The 19,829-nt window shown below is 40.1% G+C and overlaps 1 protein-coding gene across 2 annotated transcripts in view; it reads left to right on the forward strand.

Annotated features, from left to right (window-relative positions):
* Positions 1-19,829, forward strand: part of Snx6 (sorting nexin 6) — a 66,531-nt gene that overhangs the window by 29,681 nt on the left and 17,021 nt on the right. For both annotated transcript variants that reach the window (XM_071683831.1, XM_071683832.1), the window contains exons 7-8: positions 3,825-3,940; positions 5,778-5,960. In XM_071683831.1, the coding sequence (XP_071539932.1) occupies positions 3,825-3,940; positions 5,778-5,960 (299 nt within the window). The remainder of the gene's footprint in view (positions 1-3,824; positions 3,941-5,777; positions 5,961-19,829) is intronic.

The raw sequence follows: 19,829 nt of genomic DNA on the forward strand, positions 1-19,829 counted from the left end.
CCCTATTTCTTTCTTCTTTGCTTCAAGTCATACCACTTGCTCCTCTGAATAGCTCATTTCCACTGCCTGGACTCTTAATCTGTATGACTCATTCCATGCCCGTGTTTTGGCTGCATAGGCAGAGTTGGGAGGACTATACTGTCCCTTAAGCCTCTCTTTATTTCCATACTGACACCTCTACCCTTCATGATTCTAACTTACCCAGGACAGCTTCTGAATACTTAAATTCTCTCACCTCTTCCAGTCTTTCTCCCCCCATATCCAAAACAAAGGTCAGCACACTTTCTTCTTTCACTCTAAATGATTTTGCAAAATCTGCACTTTCACTCTGTTTCCTTTCAGACACCAGTACTTTACTTTTAGTTGCTTATACTTATGTATGTCATAAAACTCACAACCTTATGCAGCTCCTCTTCACAGTATCATCCATAAACAGGCTTGCTGCTAGCCACCATACCTCACCACCACACATCATCTGTGCACCCCCTTTCCCTGATTTTGCTTTCATCTCTCCTATCATCCTATCCATATGTTATTTTTATATTATTCTTAATTGCCATCTCCCGCATCAGCAAGGCAGCGCAAAGAAACAGACGAAAGAATGGCCCAACCCACCCACATATGTTTATACATAAACGCCCACACACACACACACACATATACATACATATACATTTCAAAGTGTACATACATATACATACACAGACATATACATATTTTCACATATACATATCCATACTTGCTGCTTTCATCCACTCCTGTCACCACCCAGTCACACACGAAATAGCATCACTCCCCTAGTGAGGCAGCGCCAAGAATGGACAAAAAAGGCCACATTCATTCTTACTCAGTCTCTAATTGTCATGTGTAATGCACTGAAACCACAGCTCCCTTTCCACATCCAGGCCCCAGATACCTTTCCATTGTTTACCACAGACACTTCACATGCCCTGGTTCAATCCATTGACAGCATGTCGACTCCAGTATACCACACTCGTTCCAATTCACTCTATTCCTTGCAAGCCTTTCACCCTCCTGTATGTCCAGACCCTGATCGCTCAAAATCTTTTTCACTCCATCCTTCCACCTTCAATTTGGTGTCCCACTTCTCCTCTGACACATATATCCTCTTTGTCAATCTTTCCTCACTCATTCTCTCCATGTGTCCAAACCATTTCAACACACCCTTTTCTGCTCTCTCAACCACACTTTTTATTACCACACATCTCTCATACCCTTTCATTACTTACTCGATCAAACCACCTCTCACCACATATTGTCCTCAAACATTTCATTTCCAACACATCCACCCTCCTCCGCACAACCCTATCTATAGCCCATGCCTCGCAACCATATAACATTGTTGAAACCACTATTCCTTCAAACATACCCATTTTTGCTCTACGAGATAACGTTCTCGCCTTCCACACATTCTTCAATGCTCCCAGAACCTTCGTCCCCTCCCCCACCCTTTGACTCACTTCCGCTTCCATGGTTCCATCTGCTGCTAAGTCCACTCCCAGATATCTGAAACACTTCACTCACCAGTTTTTCTCCATTTAGATTTTCCCCCTAATTAAATTGTCCCTCAACCCTACTGAACCTAATAACCTTGCTCTTATTCACATTACTCTCAACTTTCTTCTTTCATACACTTTACCAAACTCAGTTACCATCTTCTGCAGTTTCTCACCCGAATCAGCCACCAGCGTTGCATCATCAGCGAACAACAACTGACTCACTTCCCAAGCCCTCTCATCTAGAACAGACTACATACTTGGCTCTCTCTCCAAAACTCTTACATTCACCTCCCTAGTCACACCACCCATAAACAAATTAAACAACCATGGAGATATCACACACCCGTGCTGCACACCAACATTCACTGGGAACCAATCACTTTCCTCCCTTCCTATTTGTACCCATGCCTTACATCCTTGTTAAAAACTTTTCACTGCTTCTAGCAACTTACATCCCACACCATATTCTCTTAAAACCTTCCACAAAGCATCTCTATCAACCCTATCATATGCCTTCTCCAGATCCATAAATGCTACATACAAATCCATCTGTTTCTCTTAAGTATTTCTCACATACATTCTTCAAAGCAAGCACCTGATCCACACATCCTCTACCACTTCTGAAACCACACTGTTCCCCAGTCTGGTGCTGTGTACATACCTTTACCCTCTCAGTCAATACCCTCCCATATACCTTCCCAGGATTGCCCAACGAAACTTATGCCTCTGTAATTTGAATACTCACCTTTATCCCCTTTGCCTTTGTACAATGGCACTATGCATGCATTCTGCCAATCCTCAGGCACTTCACCATGATCCATACATACATTGAATAACCTTACCAACCAATCAACAACACAGTCACCCCCTTTTTTAATGAATTCCACTGCAATACCATCCCTTATATTAAAAAGCCGTGGTGACATCACCTAGCCTTGCCTGCCAACCACATGTATTTAGAAACTTATGCTCAACTCTCCGTCTACTCTTACACATGCATTTGCTTCTCTATAGAAGACTTTCACACCATCCAGCAGATGTTCCCCATCTCCTATATCTGTAACACATCCCATAAAGCATTTCACTTGACTCAGTCATTTGCTTTCTCCAGATCCATAAAAGCTGCATATAACTTCTTCCCGTTTGCTGAATACTTTTCTACAGTTATCTTCACAAAAATCTGATCCTCACATCCCCTACCTTTCCTAAAGCGTCATGCTCACTTATTCTGCATTTAGTCACGTCCATCACTATCAATTGCTATTCTTTCATACACTTTTCCTGGTATACTTAACAGACTTGTTCCCTTATGATTGATACATACATCATTAACACCTTTTCCTTTGAATAAGGAAGAATATTAGTTTTAACCCAATCCTCAGGCACAACTTTCTGTTTCCTTGCCAGATTACACATCAGGTGCATCCATTCTCTGCACTTTCTCCATACTTCAGCACTTCAGACTTGAATCAAATCTACTCCATATACCTTTTCTACCTCTAGCCTCATTGTTGTCCTTTTTACCTCCCTTTTTTTTTTGCTATAGGCCCTTGCTCCTTCCTTTCATCTTCCATACCCATGCATGCAACAACTGCTGCAGTGCCTCACCTTCTCCCACATTGGTCAGTTCAGAATGGAATTTTCATCTTCCTTTCACATCCTCTATTTTATTCAGCAACTCCCCTCCCGTACTTTCCACAATAACATTTCCACTTTTGCATCAACCTCTTTCCTTTTCCACCCCCTAATTTTATTTTCCCTAAATTTTTCACTCATCTTTCTTCCAAAATCTTCATCTACTCTTTCTTTGCTCTCCTCTTGAAGACCCTAGTCCTCATGTTTTCTTCCATAGATGAGTGTATGAATGTTGAAATTTGGTTGCTCTTATGCCAGCATGTAGAAGGGGCTGACATTTGCTTTGTTGCTTGTATAGCCAAAAAATGCTGTGCTCCTTTTGATGAATTAGATTGCCCTCATTCCATATTTTTCTTGACTTTCTTTTCACTCTTTCTTTCCTTCTCCATATAGCTTACCTCTCATAGATATCAAAGGGTTATAATCATGATGACAATGAGCTGGAAAGTAAAAGTAGTTGAGGAATGTGGATCATTGAGATGAGATGTGAATTAAATGTATAGTTGAAAGCAAATTGGTTAGGGCATCATATTTTGAAAAATTAGTGAAACCATGTTTGATATGATATTTTCATTGCTTTGACCAGGATGATAAAGTTAGTTGAACTCTTAGGTAAGGATTTCTTGTGAAATGGTAGCATTAATATGTAATCAAGCATCCTGCTGGCAGGTGTGGCAGACTCCTACATCAAACTTTCTACTGGATTGTCACAGCTAGGAACTATTGAGGGTCCTAGACTAGAAAAGTTCATCAACAAGGTTGCTGATACTTTTGAAAAGGCTAGGGTAAGTTTGATATTTTAAGTTTGTTAGAACATTGATTTCTAAAATCTTATTTATTTATTTATTATACTTTGTCACTGTCTCCTGCATTAGCAAGGTAGCGCAAGGAAACAGACGGAAGAATGGCCCAATCCACCCACATGCACATGTATATACATACACGTCAATACACACACATATACATACCAATACATCTCAACATATATATATATATATATATATATATATATATATATATATATATATATATATATATATATATATATATTTATTTATTTATATTTATTTATTTATCCCTGGGGATAGGGGAGAAAGAATACTTCCCACGTATTCCCTGCGTGTCGTAGAAGGCGACTAAAAGGGGAGGGAGCGGGGGGCTGGAAATCCTCCCCTCTCAATTTTTTTTAATTTTCCAAAAGAAGGAACAGAGAAGGGGGCCAGGTGAGGATATTCCCTCAATGGCCCAGTCCTCTGTTCTTAACGCTACCTCGCTAACACGGGAAATGGCGAATAGTTTGAAAAAAAAAAAAAAAATTATTTATTTTGCTTTGTCGCTGTCTCCTGCGTTAGCAAAGTAGCGCAAGAAAACAGACGAAAGAATGGCCCAACCCACCCACATACACATGTATATACATACACATCCACACACTCAAATATACATACCTATACATCTCAACGTATACATATATATATATACACACAGACATATACATATACACACATGTACATAATTCATACTGTCTGCCTTTATTCATTCCCATCGCCACCTCGCCCCACATGAAATAACAACCCCCTCCCCCCTCATGTGTGCGAGGTAGCGCTAGGAAAAGACAACAAAGGCCCCATTCGTTCACACTCAGTCTCTAGCTGTCATGTAATAATGCACCAAAACCACAGCTCCCTTTCCACATCCAGGCCCCACAGAACTTTCCATGGTTTACCCCAGACGCTTCACATGCCCTGGTTCAATCCATTGACAGCATGTCGACCCCGGTATACCACATCGTTCCATTTCACTCTATTCCTTGCACGCCTTTCACCCTCCTGCATGTTCAGGCCCCGATCACTCAAAATCTTTTTCACTCCATCTTTCCACCTCCAATTTGGTCTCCCACTTCTCCTTGTCCCCTCCACCTCTGACACATATATCCTCTTTGTCAATCTTTCTTCACTCATTCTCTCCATGTGACCAAACCATTTCAAAACACCCTCTTCTGCTATCTCAACCACACTCTCTTTATTACCACACATCTCTCTTACCCTATTATTACTTACTCGATCAAACCACCTCACACCACATATTGTCCTCAAACATCTCATTTCCAGCACATCCACCCTCCTCCGCACAACTCTATCCATAGCCCACACCTTGCAACCATACAACATTGTTGGAACCACTATTCCTTCAAACATACCCATTATTGCTCTCCGAGATAACGTTCTCGCCTTCCACATATTCTTCAACGCTCCCAGAACCTTCGCCCCGTCCCCCACCCTGTGACTCACTTCCGCTTCCATGGTTCCATCCGCTGCTTATATTTTTGTACGTACATGAATAGAGGTAGCAAAAAATAGGGAATAATTCTTTAATTGTCCATAGCTGATTGTATGAAAGTCTTGATGGTAGCATGTAAAGAAATGGTTAAGGCATCTATTTAAAACTAATTTCCATTAAGTCTTATTGAAGCTAAGTCATGGCTATGGTCTTCCAAGTTCTGTCATGGTCACAACATAGAAAGAAGGGTCTTCCATGCACTGTATTTTATGAATGAAGTCTATGCTTTATGTACTCTTGCAGCTAATTTTATCTCAGTTAAATGTTGTTTTCAATCTCTTGCAGAAAGTTGAAGGCCGCGTAGCATCAGATGAAGACCTAAAGCTTTCTGATACACTTCGGTATTATGTAAGGGATGGAAGTGCAGCAAAGGACCTTTTGTATCGTCGTCTTCGGTGTCTTGCAAATTATGAGCAGGCCAATAAAAATTTGGATCGAGCACGTGCCAAAAACAAGGATGTCCATGCTGTGAGTGTATAATTTAAGAGCACTTAGTCTAGTATGCTTATCTTTGTGTGGGCCATTTTAGTTAATAGCATTTTGCTGTGTTAGATATTCACTGACACACTCATCCAAATCTTAGATGTTAAAAGTTTTTATTATGACTTGTATGTTGGGGCTTTAATTTTCTAATAGATTGGAAATCAAACATGAAAAAAGAAACCTCCATTGGTTGGACTTTTGTATATTTTAATGATCATTTATAAATGTACTTCAATGAAATTTCCTCTTGGTTATTAAGGAGTCTTCTAAGGGACCCAATTATCCATTATTTTCTGTACTTGACAGTGAATGTATAGATGTATGGCTTTTGACCAGTCAGAGGTGGTAGCTTAGACACTTATTGAATAGAAAAGACAACATGCCAGTGGTTGCCCCTTCCTATGATGAATACCCACTAAGACCTCACCACTCATTCAACAAAGGTAACTTAAAACCTCCAGTTTAAAGACATTTCCCTGGCAGGCCATTAACCTCATTGTTTCACCCCTAAGTGGGGGTTTGTCTTTTTACTGGTTGTAAAATAGGTTGTTCTTCATTTGGCTTACCTTTCACTAGTTTACATGATAGCCATTCTGAAACCTTCTATTGAGGGAGTAAACTATGGCAGGTGTTTGGTTGCTTCTTTTCTATCTGTCTGTCTGTGACACCTGTTGCCTTTTGAAACTCTCTCAAGGGGTTGGCGTGGCAAAAGAGTTCCATAACTGTTGAACTTATGTGCTGATTCTTAGCCTTTAGTGTCTTACCCTTAACAGGCCACTGGCAAAGGGCAACTCTTGCATGGTGTTTTCAGAGGCGCTTACCCAGTGTTCCTACCAACTACTACCTAAAATGTCTAATGTCTTCAGAATTTGAATGGAAATGCTAAATGTTTTTATGTTAATAGATTCAATGATTTTTCTTCTCTTGATTGCTTGAAGTTCAGACAATGACCCTTGAATTTTAACAAGACTGGAGAAAAAGATGACCCTTGAATTTTAACAAGACTGGAGAAAAAGATGTAGTTGCAACTTTTTTTGGTTGGTTCTGGTTCTTAATTGAACTCAAGGACTTTACATGCTTCACACATAGTGCATGAATCAAATCTGTCCTTACATATGCATTATGCCTGGTATTATTGCAGACATTTGGGTGAAGCTTCAAAATGTCACTTCTGCACGTAATCCCAGTCATCATAACTCTGGAGTGGTATCATTGCAATCTGGAATTGAACCTTCCCAGTGCTTCATTGTTATTATTGTCCAGGTGTAAATCAGCTTATTGACTTTGCATTATTTAACTTGAATGAAGCCATTAGTGCAATCATATGTTACAGTGAAAGTTAATGACTCCCAGATCATTAAGCATCTTTAGGGACCAGGCACCTGTGGTTGAACTTATAGTTAGATTACTTTTGATCCTGTAACAGAAAGCTTCAGCACGATATTAGGAATAGATATTGAGGTAGGTAGTAGTTGGTAGGCAAGCACAAACCAGGGAGATATTTTACCAGTGCTACCCGCCTGGGTATTGGGGGGGGGCAGTAAATACTTTGTAATGAGCCAGCTTTCAGTGGTTTTCAAGTTGCATTCCTCAAACCCAGAAAGCTGTCTTTTCTTTCTGCCTCATCCAAACATGGACTGTTGGCATCTCTGTCCTCAAACATACAATCTCTCCTTGTCCCTCCATAACACTTGACTGCACTTAACTCATTCTTCATAACTCTAGATTTTCCTTCGTGAGTTTTATGCACTATCCCTGCCTTGTAGCAAAATGGCAGGAGCAGTATATAGGAGTAGTAGGTAGGAACACTAGGCAGGAGCATAAGGAAGAAGTAGTAGGTAGGAACTTTAGATGGGAGCATTAGGTAGAAGTAAACAGGAACAGTGGGTAGATACATTAGCTAAAAGTTTTGGCGGGGATGAGGGTCATTGAGAAGTGAAGGTATGGTGTAAGGAAGAGTGGAGAGATAAGTGTTGGCTAGCAAGAAGATGAATAAAAAAATGCAGGGAGGATTATGGAAGTAGGGTGACCAAAGTGTAGATGGATGTGCAGTGAGTGTAGGGATGCAGTCATGGGTGAATGAGGTGTTTGAAATGTTTAGAGAAAGACTATTAAAGGTTGTAAAATAGTAGTTGGATACAGGATATAGGAATAAAAAGGGCAATGCATGTTGGGCGGAAGATATTAGAAGTGCTTTAGAAGAGAAAAAAAAGGCACAAGATTAATTGCTCGAAAGGAATGTACCAGTGCAAGTTCAGCAAAGGAGGGAAGAATATAAGCTGTGTGAGTGTAATATTAAGAAGCTGATAGGGGAAAGCTAAGAAAGAGTAAATTAAGATTTTGGATGAAAGTTGAGTGAAAAGTTTAGGGAAAATAAGAAATTGTACCAGGAGGTGAAAAAGGAAAGAGATGCATGTAAGAGTTGAAGTGTCATTGTGAGAAGTAGGGAAGTGGAGTTAATGAATCAAAATTAAGAACTGAAAGGAAGATGGAATATTTTGAAGAACTTATGAATGTGTAAGGTTGTGAGGCTGCAGCTGTTACATGCATGGGTATGGAGGATGGAAGGAAAAGGATACAAAGTGCATGGGTTTATAGCAAGAAAGGAGGTAAAAAGGGTGAGTGAAGGTAGGGATGGCACCTGGAATGAATTATTTCAGCTGAAATGCTGGGGTGTGGAGGAGAAAACATGATAGAGTTGATAAATTTGATAAGTGATTTTGTTTGGAAACAAAGTTGTGCCTGAGGATTTGGTGAATGTTATTATTGTTCCTGTATTCAAAGGAAAAGATGCTAAGGATGTATGTAGCAATTATAGGGGAATAGATCTGTTAGGTATACCAGGAAAAGTGCATGCAAGGGTGTTGACTGATAGAGTGATGGAAATGACTAAATGCAGAATAAGTGAGGAACATTTTTTTTTTCTTAGGAAAGGTGTATGTGTGGTTCAGAATTTTGTGGTGAAAATAACTGTGGAAAAGTATTTAGCAAAAGATAAGAAGCTGTATGCAGCTTTTATGGATTTGGAGAATGAGTATGGCAGAATCAAGTGGAATGCTTTATGGGATGTGATAAGGATAAATGGGGTAGGGGGACAACTGGTAGATGGTGTGAAAGCCTTATATAGAGTAGCAAATGCATGTGTAAGAGTGGATGGAGAGTTGATGAAAAGCTTTGGTATACATTTGGGTGTGAGGCTGGGATGTGTGATGTCACCATGGATTTTCAGTACATGTATGGATGTAAATATATGATAGGGGAAAGCAAATTTATTGAAAGGGGATGCAGAGATGGAATGTGGTGGTCAGGTATGGTGGTTAATGATATTCCTGTTTGTGAATGGTACTGTGTTGTTGCTAAGATTGAAGAGGAGTTGCAGATGGTTGTCAATGTGTTTCAGGATGTATGTAAGTGTAAGTGATCGAAGGTAGTTGAGTGTAAGTTTTGGTATACATGTAGGTGAGGCAGGGCTGTGTGATGTCTCCATGGTTTTCAACAGATATATAGATGGGGTGATATGAGAGATGAAAGCAAGACTAGTGAAAGGGGTTGCAGACATGGAGTGTTGTGGTCAGGTATGTTGGCAAATGACAAGCCTGTTTGTGGATGATACTGTGGTGTTTGCTGAGATTGAAGAGATGCAGATTTTTGTCTGTGTAGTGTATGATGTGTGTAAGTGTAGGTAGTTGAAGTTAAATGCAAGTAAAAGTAAAATAATGATGTTTGTTAGGAAACAAAATGAAATTATGGATTTTACAAAACCCTATAGAGCGAGAGAAGAAAGTATACTAGACCATATTATAGATAGGAGGAGAAAAACTGGAAGAGATGACAGAATTTCAGTATTTAGAAGCCATCTTGGATAAGTTTAGTGATATGGAAAGAGAGATAAAGGAGAGAGCAGCACAGGGTGAGAGTCACTGGGTCTCTTTATAGGATAATGGGGGGTAGAGGTATAAGTATGGAAGTGAAGAAAGGAGAAAGGGACAGCTTAGTCCTCCCGTCCCTGACCAATGCAACGGAAACATGGACATGGAATGAGTAACAGAGTTCAAGAATCCAGGCTGTGGCAATGAGGTACTTGAGAAGAACACGTGGTATGAGTAAGTGGAGTGAAAAAAGAAATGAAGGGATGCATGAGAGATGTGGTACGGCAGGGAATGCAAAGGGAATGAATTGTGGAGTGGTAGACTGGGTGAAATGTAATACTTGAAGGTGGTTTGGGCTTGTAGAAAGAAGACAAGATGGGAAGTTTATAAGGAAAGCGTATGATAGTACAAATACAAGGTGATAGGAGTTCCTGGAGGGAATGAGTGTCAAGAGATATGGATTGATAGATATTCATTTTGTTTATTATATTTTGTCGCTGTCTCGCGCGTTAGTGAGTTAGCGCAAGGAAACACACAAAAGAATGGCCCAACCCACCCACATACACACATATACCCACATACGCACATATACATACCTATACATTTCAACCTATACATACATGTACATACACAGACATAAACATTTATACACATATACATATTCATACTTGCTGCCCTCATCCATTCCCATCGCCACCCTGCCACATATGAAATGGCACCCCCCCTCCCACTGCACTCGCGCAAGGTAGCGCTAGGAAAATACAACAAAGGCCACATTCGTTCACACTTAGTCTCTAGCTGTCATGTGTAATGCATTGAAACCACAGCTCCCTTTCCACATCCAGGCCCCGCAACACTTTCCATGGTTTACCCCAGGTGCTTCACATGCCCTAGTTCAATCCATTGACAGCACGTCGACCCCAGTATACCACATCGTTCCAATTCATGCTATACCTTGCATGCCTTTCACCCTCCTGCATGTTCAGGCCCTAATCGCTCAAAATCTTTTTCACTCCATCCTTCCACCTCCAATTTGGTCTCCCACTTCTCATTCCCTCCACCTCTGACACATATATCTTCTTTGGCAATCTTTCCTCACTCATTCTTTCCATGTGACCAAACCATTTCAATACACCCTCTTCTGCTCTCTCAACCACACTCTTTTTTATTACCAAACATCTCTCTTACCCTTTCATTACTTACTCGATCAAACCACCTCACACCACATATTGTCCTCAAACGTCTCATTTCCAACACATCCACCCTCCTCCGCATAACCCTATCTATAGCCCATGCATTGCAACCATATAACATTGTTGGAACCACTATTCCCTCAAACATACCCATTTTTGCTCTCCGAGATAATGTTCTCGCCTTCCACACTTTCTTCAGCGCTCCCAGAATCTTCGCCCCCTTCCCAACTCTGCGACTCACTTCTGCTTCCATAGTTCCATCTGTTGCTAAGTCCATTCTTAGATATCTAAAAGACTTCACTTTCTCCAGTTTTTCTCTATTCAAACTTACCTCCCAGTTAACTTGCCCCTCAACCCTACTAAACTAATAACCTTGCAGTTATTCACATTTACTCTCAACTTTCTTCTTTCACTCACTTTACTATACTCAGTCACCAACTTCTGCAGTTTCTCACCCAAATCAGCCACCAGCGCTGTATCATCTGCGAACAACAACTTACTTCCCAGGCCTTCTTATCCACAACAGACTGCATACTTGCCCCTCTCTCCAAAACTCTTGCATTCACTTCCCTAACCATGTCATCCATAAACAAATTAAAAAAACCATGGTTAATGCAGACAGCATACCTAAATTTAAAAGGTGTATGGTGGTAGAGAATGTCTGAGAGATGTGAAAAACTCCCTCCCCATTCAGTACAAATAGGTAATTACATACACACACACACAATTGATTTAAGCTGGTGTGTGTGCATACATGGTAGTAGATACAAGGTAGAGACAGGGCAACACGATTGTAAAACTCTCTCCTTGTAACACAAATGGTAATCACATGCACACACAGCTTGAGCCACGTACCCATTCATCGTTCACCCTAAGGGAGGATTAACACCTTGGTTGGGTTTGGGTCAACTACCATGCCTAGGATTTGAACCAATGGTGGCCCTCCCATGTACAGTCCATGCTAGCTCTTAGTCAGCATTGCTAGCCAACAAACCTGGAGGCTTGTGTACCTCTGTTCCTCTCCATCAATCTTTATGCTTTGGTTCTTTCTATCAGCTGTTGGAATTTCTCCTTCCAAACCTTTCTGCTCACTGCTGTCAGTAGATTTTCTGTGTTTTAGCCCTTTTTATCTAACTGAACAGCTTCTGATATAGCTTGCTGTGCACCTACATGCCTTTTATTATTGATACATTCTGTATATGTGTTAGTCCTTTCCTCTAACTGAACAGTTTCTGGTATTGCTTCTTCTACACCTCCCTGCCCACTAATGTCAATAGGTTCTCTATACATTTTAATCCTTCTCTCGTACTGAACAGCCTCGGTTTCATATAGAAAAGACCCATCAGACCTTATTTTCTTATTAGATAATTTATTTTCTTTTCTCTTTAAACTGAATTTTTTTTAATACCTATAGACTATATTTCTCAAATCCCTAAGTTCCTCTCTTATTCCAAGACAATTACATGATTCTTAGAATGATTCCTTAGTTTCTTTAACTATTGCTTTTTTTGTTACCTTTGTTGATACAGACTGTATGTCTCAAATCCCTAAGTTCCTCTCTCATGTCACGACAGCTTCATGATTCTTGAAATGATTCCTCAGTTTATTTTACTTTTGCTCTTGTGTTACCTTTTGGTCTTGCTCCTTAACAGTATTCCATAACATCAAATAGTTGTTTTTGGTGGTTCCTCTTTCATCTCCTCTAGTCTCCCCTTTTGCAGACCTTACTGGTCTTGGTACATTCCCTTATGTGAGTCCACACCAGACTTCCTTGGCTCAATCGGTGCTAAAGGTCTTGGGTTATTCCCACAAAATAATACTTGTCTATCTATTTATCTACATCTCTGATGCCCATTCCTTTTGGTAACTCCTTCAAAGGGGTGGCCGCAGCAAAAGTCTCCATAATTGGTGAATTCCAGTGCCACTTCCTAGCCTTTAGTGCCTCATCTTTAACAGGCTACTGGTAGAGTGCAATTCTGAGTAGTGTCTTCAGTGTCCTACCTAATTTTTATACTGACTACATGTACCTTATTTGTCTGCTTAATGTTCCAACCTACTACTACCTAAGGCTCCCCCCCCTAATGTTCCTACGTACTACTTCTACCAAATGTTTCTACCTAATTCTGTCTTATGTTCCTACCTACTGCTGCTATCTAACGCTCCTACCATTTTGCCAGAAAGTAGAGTTAGTGCTTAGCACTCATCGCAGGAAAATCTATGGTTATGAAGAATGATTTTTGTAAATTAAGTATTGTCAATTGTTTTGTGTGACAAGAAGTGATTGTATGTTTGTGGACTGAATATTAGAAGTCCATGTGTGGATGAGGTAGAAAGAATAAACAGCTACTTGGGTTAGAGGAGTGTATCTTGACAGCCACTGAAGTGCTGGCATAGTACACAGCCATCACTAACCCTCATGATACCTAAGCTGGTAGTAATGTTGATATACCTCCTTGGTCAGTGGCTGTCTACCAACTACTACCCACTAAGTAACAGTAATTAAAGTACAAGCCCAGAGTAGCTCCAATCGTGAGGAGAATTTAGATTTCCAACTGATGCTGAGTGTTACCTTTTTGAAAACGTTAAAACCTTATTATCTTTTGTCAAGTCAGAACTGCACTGCAGTATTTTAGCTGTACTTTTTCACTTTTTATTGTCATTCAATCAATCTCTTACAAATTAGGTCTCCTTAAAAAGAGAAAAAGTTTAATACTGAAGCTGGCAACACTCCTTATTTGATTTGAACCAGGGAAGTTTCCACTCCCAGGCCTTATTAATCTCCCAAAACTTGGCACATGTATACTGATTATGTAATGCATACATCACTGAGGAACTCCTTCTTATTCCACTCCCATAACCCTTCATAAGCTGTATACCTTCCAAAATCATGAAAGAAACAAGGATCACTACCTGGAACTCTTCTCTGGACAAGTGTGTGTGATTGTGTTAACTTAGGAGAACTACATGCCAGATTCACTGACTTGTGATACATATCATTGGTTTTGTAGAATTGTGGCATCATACGCAATGAATGTGGGTTAAAGTGACAAATACTGGTACAAATTTGAGAAAATGTTTTGTTTTAGGTTTTAGATTTGCTCCGAAAATATCTCTCTAGTTCATCGTCAGAAGATTGTTTGTATGCTTTGTGAGGTCCTTTGATTTTATATTTATGACCCCTCAGGTAGACACAAGACCATATCATGTTTCTTTATCTTTTTAAACATTTTTGAGAACTCCTCTGCATAAATAGCAGTATGAGTTATTTGCCATTTCTTCTTGTCCAGACTAAGTTGCTCTTGTTCTTTAAAGGAGTATGTATTTGAAGTATGTTGTATACAGCATATCAAGTTTTGATGCTCGTCCACTGTCTGAGTATATATGGCAGAGGGATATGTCGGTATATACTGCAGAGAGGGATAGATGCTAGCTTACTCATTTAGGAAATAATTTTCTCTTAGAGTAGAAACAGTGAACAGAAGAACTGATGCACATTCCTCTGTGGGGCTGGAAGTTAACTGTTAGATTGGCTTTTTCTAATTAGAGGATTCATGTTACCTTGGCTGATACATTGTGTGTGACTGGTCATTTGAGAAGCCAGTTATTCCAAGTGGTTGTTATGTTTCCTATTCAATGGTGCAGTGCTACCTTTTGTAACAGGACTTATTGTTACTGATCTTTATAGCCTGTGCATTGTCAAGTACAGAAGAAATGTTACATACTTCATCACTTGTTCTATTTAAAGTCTGATTTTTTGCTTTAACAGTTGTCCAAACCTACTCTGGGATTAATAACCATTTGTATTGCTAACTAAAGTTTTTATACATATGCATAATATATTGATAAGCAGACACCATTGGCTTAATGTTTTGTAATTGTCAAGCTTTTTAACTTATAGTTGTTTTATGTTAGCTATGCTTAACTATTGCTTTAATTGATTAGCTAGCTGTACTTGTAATATGGGATTTCTTTCACTGTTGCTTTGGTTAGAAATGAGACTGATTGAGATATTGATTATAGATTGAATTGTCAGGCTTTTTGAAATTTTGCTGGAACTGATATTAATTTGTGTTAGTTCTGAGATATAAGTTGAAGACTGCTTGAATTCTAAGAAATGCTGTAATAGTTCATGATCTGAGAATTTTAATCTTCTCAGTGCTCCCCACCATGAATATGGTAAAGTAGGGCAGTACCCTATGCCACAAATGTGATGCTGTGTTTCTTGCCATTTTAGTAAGTTACTTTAAAAACTATGGCTGCCCCCTTGCCCCATCCATGCACATAAGCAGAGTTTGACATAAGATGATATAGAATAAGGATTATAATTTACAACACTGTGAACTACCTTGAGAGTTTTACTGGTGGTATGGGAGATAGTGTTTGATGGTTACCATGAAAGTTTTATCTGAATCAAATTGCACTTTTGAATATTAGTTTCAAAGTAAATATGGGTTAGGAACCATAGGAAAAAAATAATGCTAGAAATGTTTTGTAAGCAACTGAAATGATTTATTTGTATATTTGTTTTACATAATCTCTGTGTCCCGCATCAGTGAGGTAGTACCAGGAAACAGACGAAGAATGGCCCATCCACTCATATAAACAAATATATACATAAACACCTATATATGCACATATACATATCAACATATACATATACACAGACATGTACATACATAAATACATAAATACATACATACACACACTTGCTTACTTTCATTCTATTCCTGGCACTACCCTGCCCCACAGGAAACATCATCGCTGCTCCCTGCTTCAGCAAGGTAGCACCAAGAAAACAGCCAAAAAAGGCCATATTCATTCATACACAGTCTCTAGCTGTCATGTGTAATGCACCGAAACCACAGCTCCCTATCCACATCCAGGCTTCACAGACCTTTCTATGGTTTACTTCAGATGTTTCACATGCCCTGGTTCAGTCCATTGACAGCACATCGACACCGGTATACCATGTCATTCCAATTCACTCTGTTACTTGCACCCTCCTCTATGTTCAGGCCCAGATCGTTCAAAATGTTTTTACTCTATCCTTCCACCTCCAATTTGGTCTCCTGCTTCTCCTTGTTCCCTCCATCTCTGACACATATATCCTCTTTGTCAATCTTTCCACACTCATTCTCTCCATATGTCCAAACCATTTCAACACACCCTCTTCTGCTCTCTCAGCCACTCTTTATTTCCACACATCTCTCTTACCCTTTTATTACTTACTCAATCACACCACCTCACACCACATGTTGTCCTCAAACATTTCATTTCCAACACATTTTTCCTGCTCTGTACAACCCTATCTATAGCCAATGCCTCGCAACCATATAGTATTGTTGGAACCACTATTCCTTAAGACGTACTCATTTTTGCTCTCCGAGATATCGTTCTCTCTTTCCACACATTCTTCATCACTCCCAGAACCTTCACCCCCCTCCCCCACCCTGTGATTCACTTCCCTCAATTTTTCTTCATTCAACCTTGCATCCCAGTTATCTTGTCGTTCAACCCTGTTTCAACCCTGTTGAACCTAATACCTTGCTCTTATTCACATTTACTCTCAACTTTCTCCTGTCATGCAATTTTCCAAACTCAGTCACCTACTTCTGCAGTTTCTCACTCGAATCAGCCACCAGAGTTGTATCATCGGCAAACAACAGCCGACTCACTTCCCAGGCCCTCTCATCCCCAGCAGACTGCATATTTGGCCCTCTCTCCAAAACTCTTACATTTTCCTCCCTAACCACTCCATCCATAAACAAATTAAACAATTATGGGGACATCACACACCCCTGCCGCATATCGACATTTATTGGGAACCAATCACTCTTCTCTCCTCCTACTCATACGCATGCCAAACATCCTTGGTAAAAAATCTCACATCATATTCTCTTAAAACCTTCCACAAAGCATCTCTATCACCCTTATCATATGCCTTCTCCAGATCCATAAATGCTAGATATAAATCCATCTGTTTTTCTAAGTATTTCTCACACACATTCTTCAAAGCAAACACCTGATCCACACATCCTCTACCACTTCTGAAACCAAACTGCTCTTTCCAAGTCTGATGCTCTGTACATGCCTACACCCTCTCAATCCCTACCCTCCCATATAATTTTCCAGGAATACTCAATAAATTTATGCCTCTGTGGTTTGAACACTCGCCTTTTTCCCCTTTGCCTTTGTACAGTAGCACTATGCATGCATTCCACCAATCCTGTCACTTCACCATGATCCATACATATGCTGAATATCCTTACCAACCAATCAACAACACAGTCACCCACCCTTTCTTAATGAATTCCGCTGCAGTACCTTCCAAACCCACTGCCTTGCTGGATTTCATCTTCCACAAAGCTTTCACTACCTCTTCTCTCTTAACCAAACCATTCTCCCTGACCCTCTCACTTTGCACACCACCCTAACCAAAACACCCTGTATCTGCCTCTCTGTCATCAAACACATTTAACAAACCTTCAAAATACTCCTCCATCTCCTCACATCATCACTACCAGTTATTACTTCCCCACTTACCCCCTGTACTGATTATCCCATTTGTTCTCTTTGTCTTACGTACATTATTTTCCTCCATACAAAACATCCTTTTATTCTCTCACCCCACCTCTCATTAGCCCTCTTTTACAACCCTTGCACCTTTCTCTTGACCTCCTGCCACTTTCTTTTGTACATCTCCCAGTCATTTGCACTAATTCCTTGCAAGTATCGTCCAACAACTCTCTTTTCTCTATCAACTTTACTTCTTCATCCCACCACTCGTTACCCTTTCTTGTCTGCCTCCCACCTTTCTCATGCCACATGCATCTTTTGTACATGCCATCACTGCTTCTCTAAAATACATTCCATTCTTCACTCACTCCCGTCATATCATTTGCTTTTGCATTTTGCCATTCGACACTCAGTCTCTCCTGGTACTTCCTCACACGAGTCTCCTTTCCAAGCTTACTTACTGTCACCACTCTCTTCACCCCAACATTTTCTCTTCTTTTTTGAAACCTCTACAGATCTTCACCTTCACCTCCACAAGATAGTTATCAGACATCCCTCCAGCTGCCTCTCTCAGCACATTAACATCCAAAAGTCTGTCTTTTACATTCCTATCAATTGATACATAATCCAGTAATGCCCTTTAATCATCTCTCCTGCTCACATACGTATACTTATGTATATATCTCTTTGTAAACCAGGTATTTGCAATCACCAGTCTTTTCTCAGCATACAAATTCCCCAGCTTTTCATACATATATGCCCTTTCCTGCATTAGTGAGGTAGCATTAAGAACAGAGGACTGAGTCTAAGAGGGAAAATACTGACTTGGCCCCCTTCTCTGTTCCTTCTTTTGGAAAAGTAAAAATTATGGGGCGGGGTAGCACCAGAAATGGATGGAGGCAAGGAAGTATAAATATGTGCTGTGTATGTATTTATATGTTGATATGTATAGGTGCGTGTATGGGTGTTTATGTATATATATATGTGTATATGTTTGGTTGGGCTATTCTTCGTCTGTTTCCTGGTGCTACCCTCGCTAACATGGGAAACGGCAATCAAGTATGATAATGGTAATAATAATGATAATAGTAATTGGAAAAATGTGTGAAAGGAGAAAGCTGAGAGTAAATGTGAATAAGATCAAGATTATTCGGTTCATTACGGTTGACGGACAAGTCTATTGGGATGTAAGTTTGAATGGAGAAACATTGGAGGAAATGAAGTGTTTTAGATATCTGGAAGTGGACTTAGCAGCGGATGGAACTATGGAAGCAGAAGTGAGTCACAGGGTGGGGGAGGGGGTGAAGGTTCTGGGAGTGATGAAGAATATGTGGAAGGAGAGAACATTATCTCAGAGCAAAATTAGGTATGTTTGAAGGAATAGTAGTTCCAACAATGTTATATGGTTGTGAGGCATGAGCTATAGATAGGGTTGTATGGAGGAGGGTGGATGTGTTGGAAATGAAATGTTTGAGGACAGTATGTGATGTGAGTTTGGTAAAGTGTGTGAAAGAAGAAAGCTGAGAATAAATGTGAATAAGAACAAGGTTATTAGGTTCAGTAGGGTTGAGGGACAAGTTAGTTGGGTTAAGGTTGAATGGAGAAAAACAAGTAAATGTAGTGTTTTAGATATCTGTTAGTGGATTTAGCAGTGGATGGAACCATGGAAGTGGAAGTGAGTCACAGGGTAGGGGAGGGGGCAAAGGTTCTGGGAGCAGTGAAGAATGCGTGGAAGGCAAGAACGTTATCTCAGTGAGCAAAAATGGGTATGTTTGAAGGAATAGTGGTGACAACAATGTTATATGGTTGCGAGGCATGGGCTATAGATAGGGTTGTGCGGAGTAGGGTGGATGTGTTGGAAATTAGATGTTTAAGGACAATATGTGGTGTGAGATGGTTTGAACGAGTAAGTAATGAAAGGGTAAGAGAGATGTGTGGTAATAAGAATAGTGTGGTTGAGAGAGCAGAAGAGGGTGTTGTAATGGTTTGGTCATATGGAGAGAATGAGTGAGGAAAGATTGACAAAGAGGATAAGTGTGTCAGAGGTGGAGGGAACAAGGAGAAGTGGGAGACCAAATTGGAGGTAAAAGGATGGAGTGAAAATGATTTTGAATGATCGGGGCCTGAATGTAAAGGAGGGTGAAGGGCGTGCAAGGAACAGAGTGAATTGGAACAATGTGGTATACTGGGGTTGACGTACTGTCAGTGGACTGAACCAGGGCATGTGAAGCACCTGGGGTATACCATGGAAAGTATAAAAAAAAAAAAAAATTTGG

This window comes from Panulirus ornatus, chromosome 37 (assembly GCF_036320965.1).
Source record: "Panulirus ornatus isolate Po-2019 chromosome 37, ASM3632096v1, whole genome shotgun sequence".
NCBI classification, from domain to species: domain Eukaryota; kingdom Metazoa; phylum Arthropoda; class Malacostraca; order Decapoda; family Palinuridae; genus Panulirus; species Panulirus ornatus.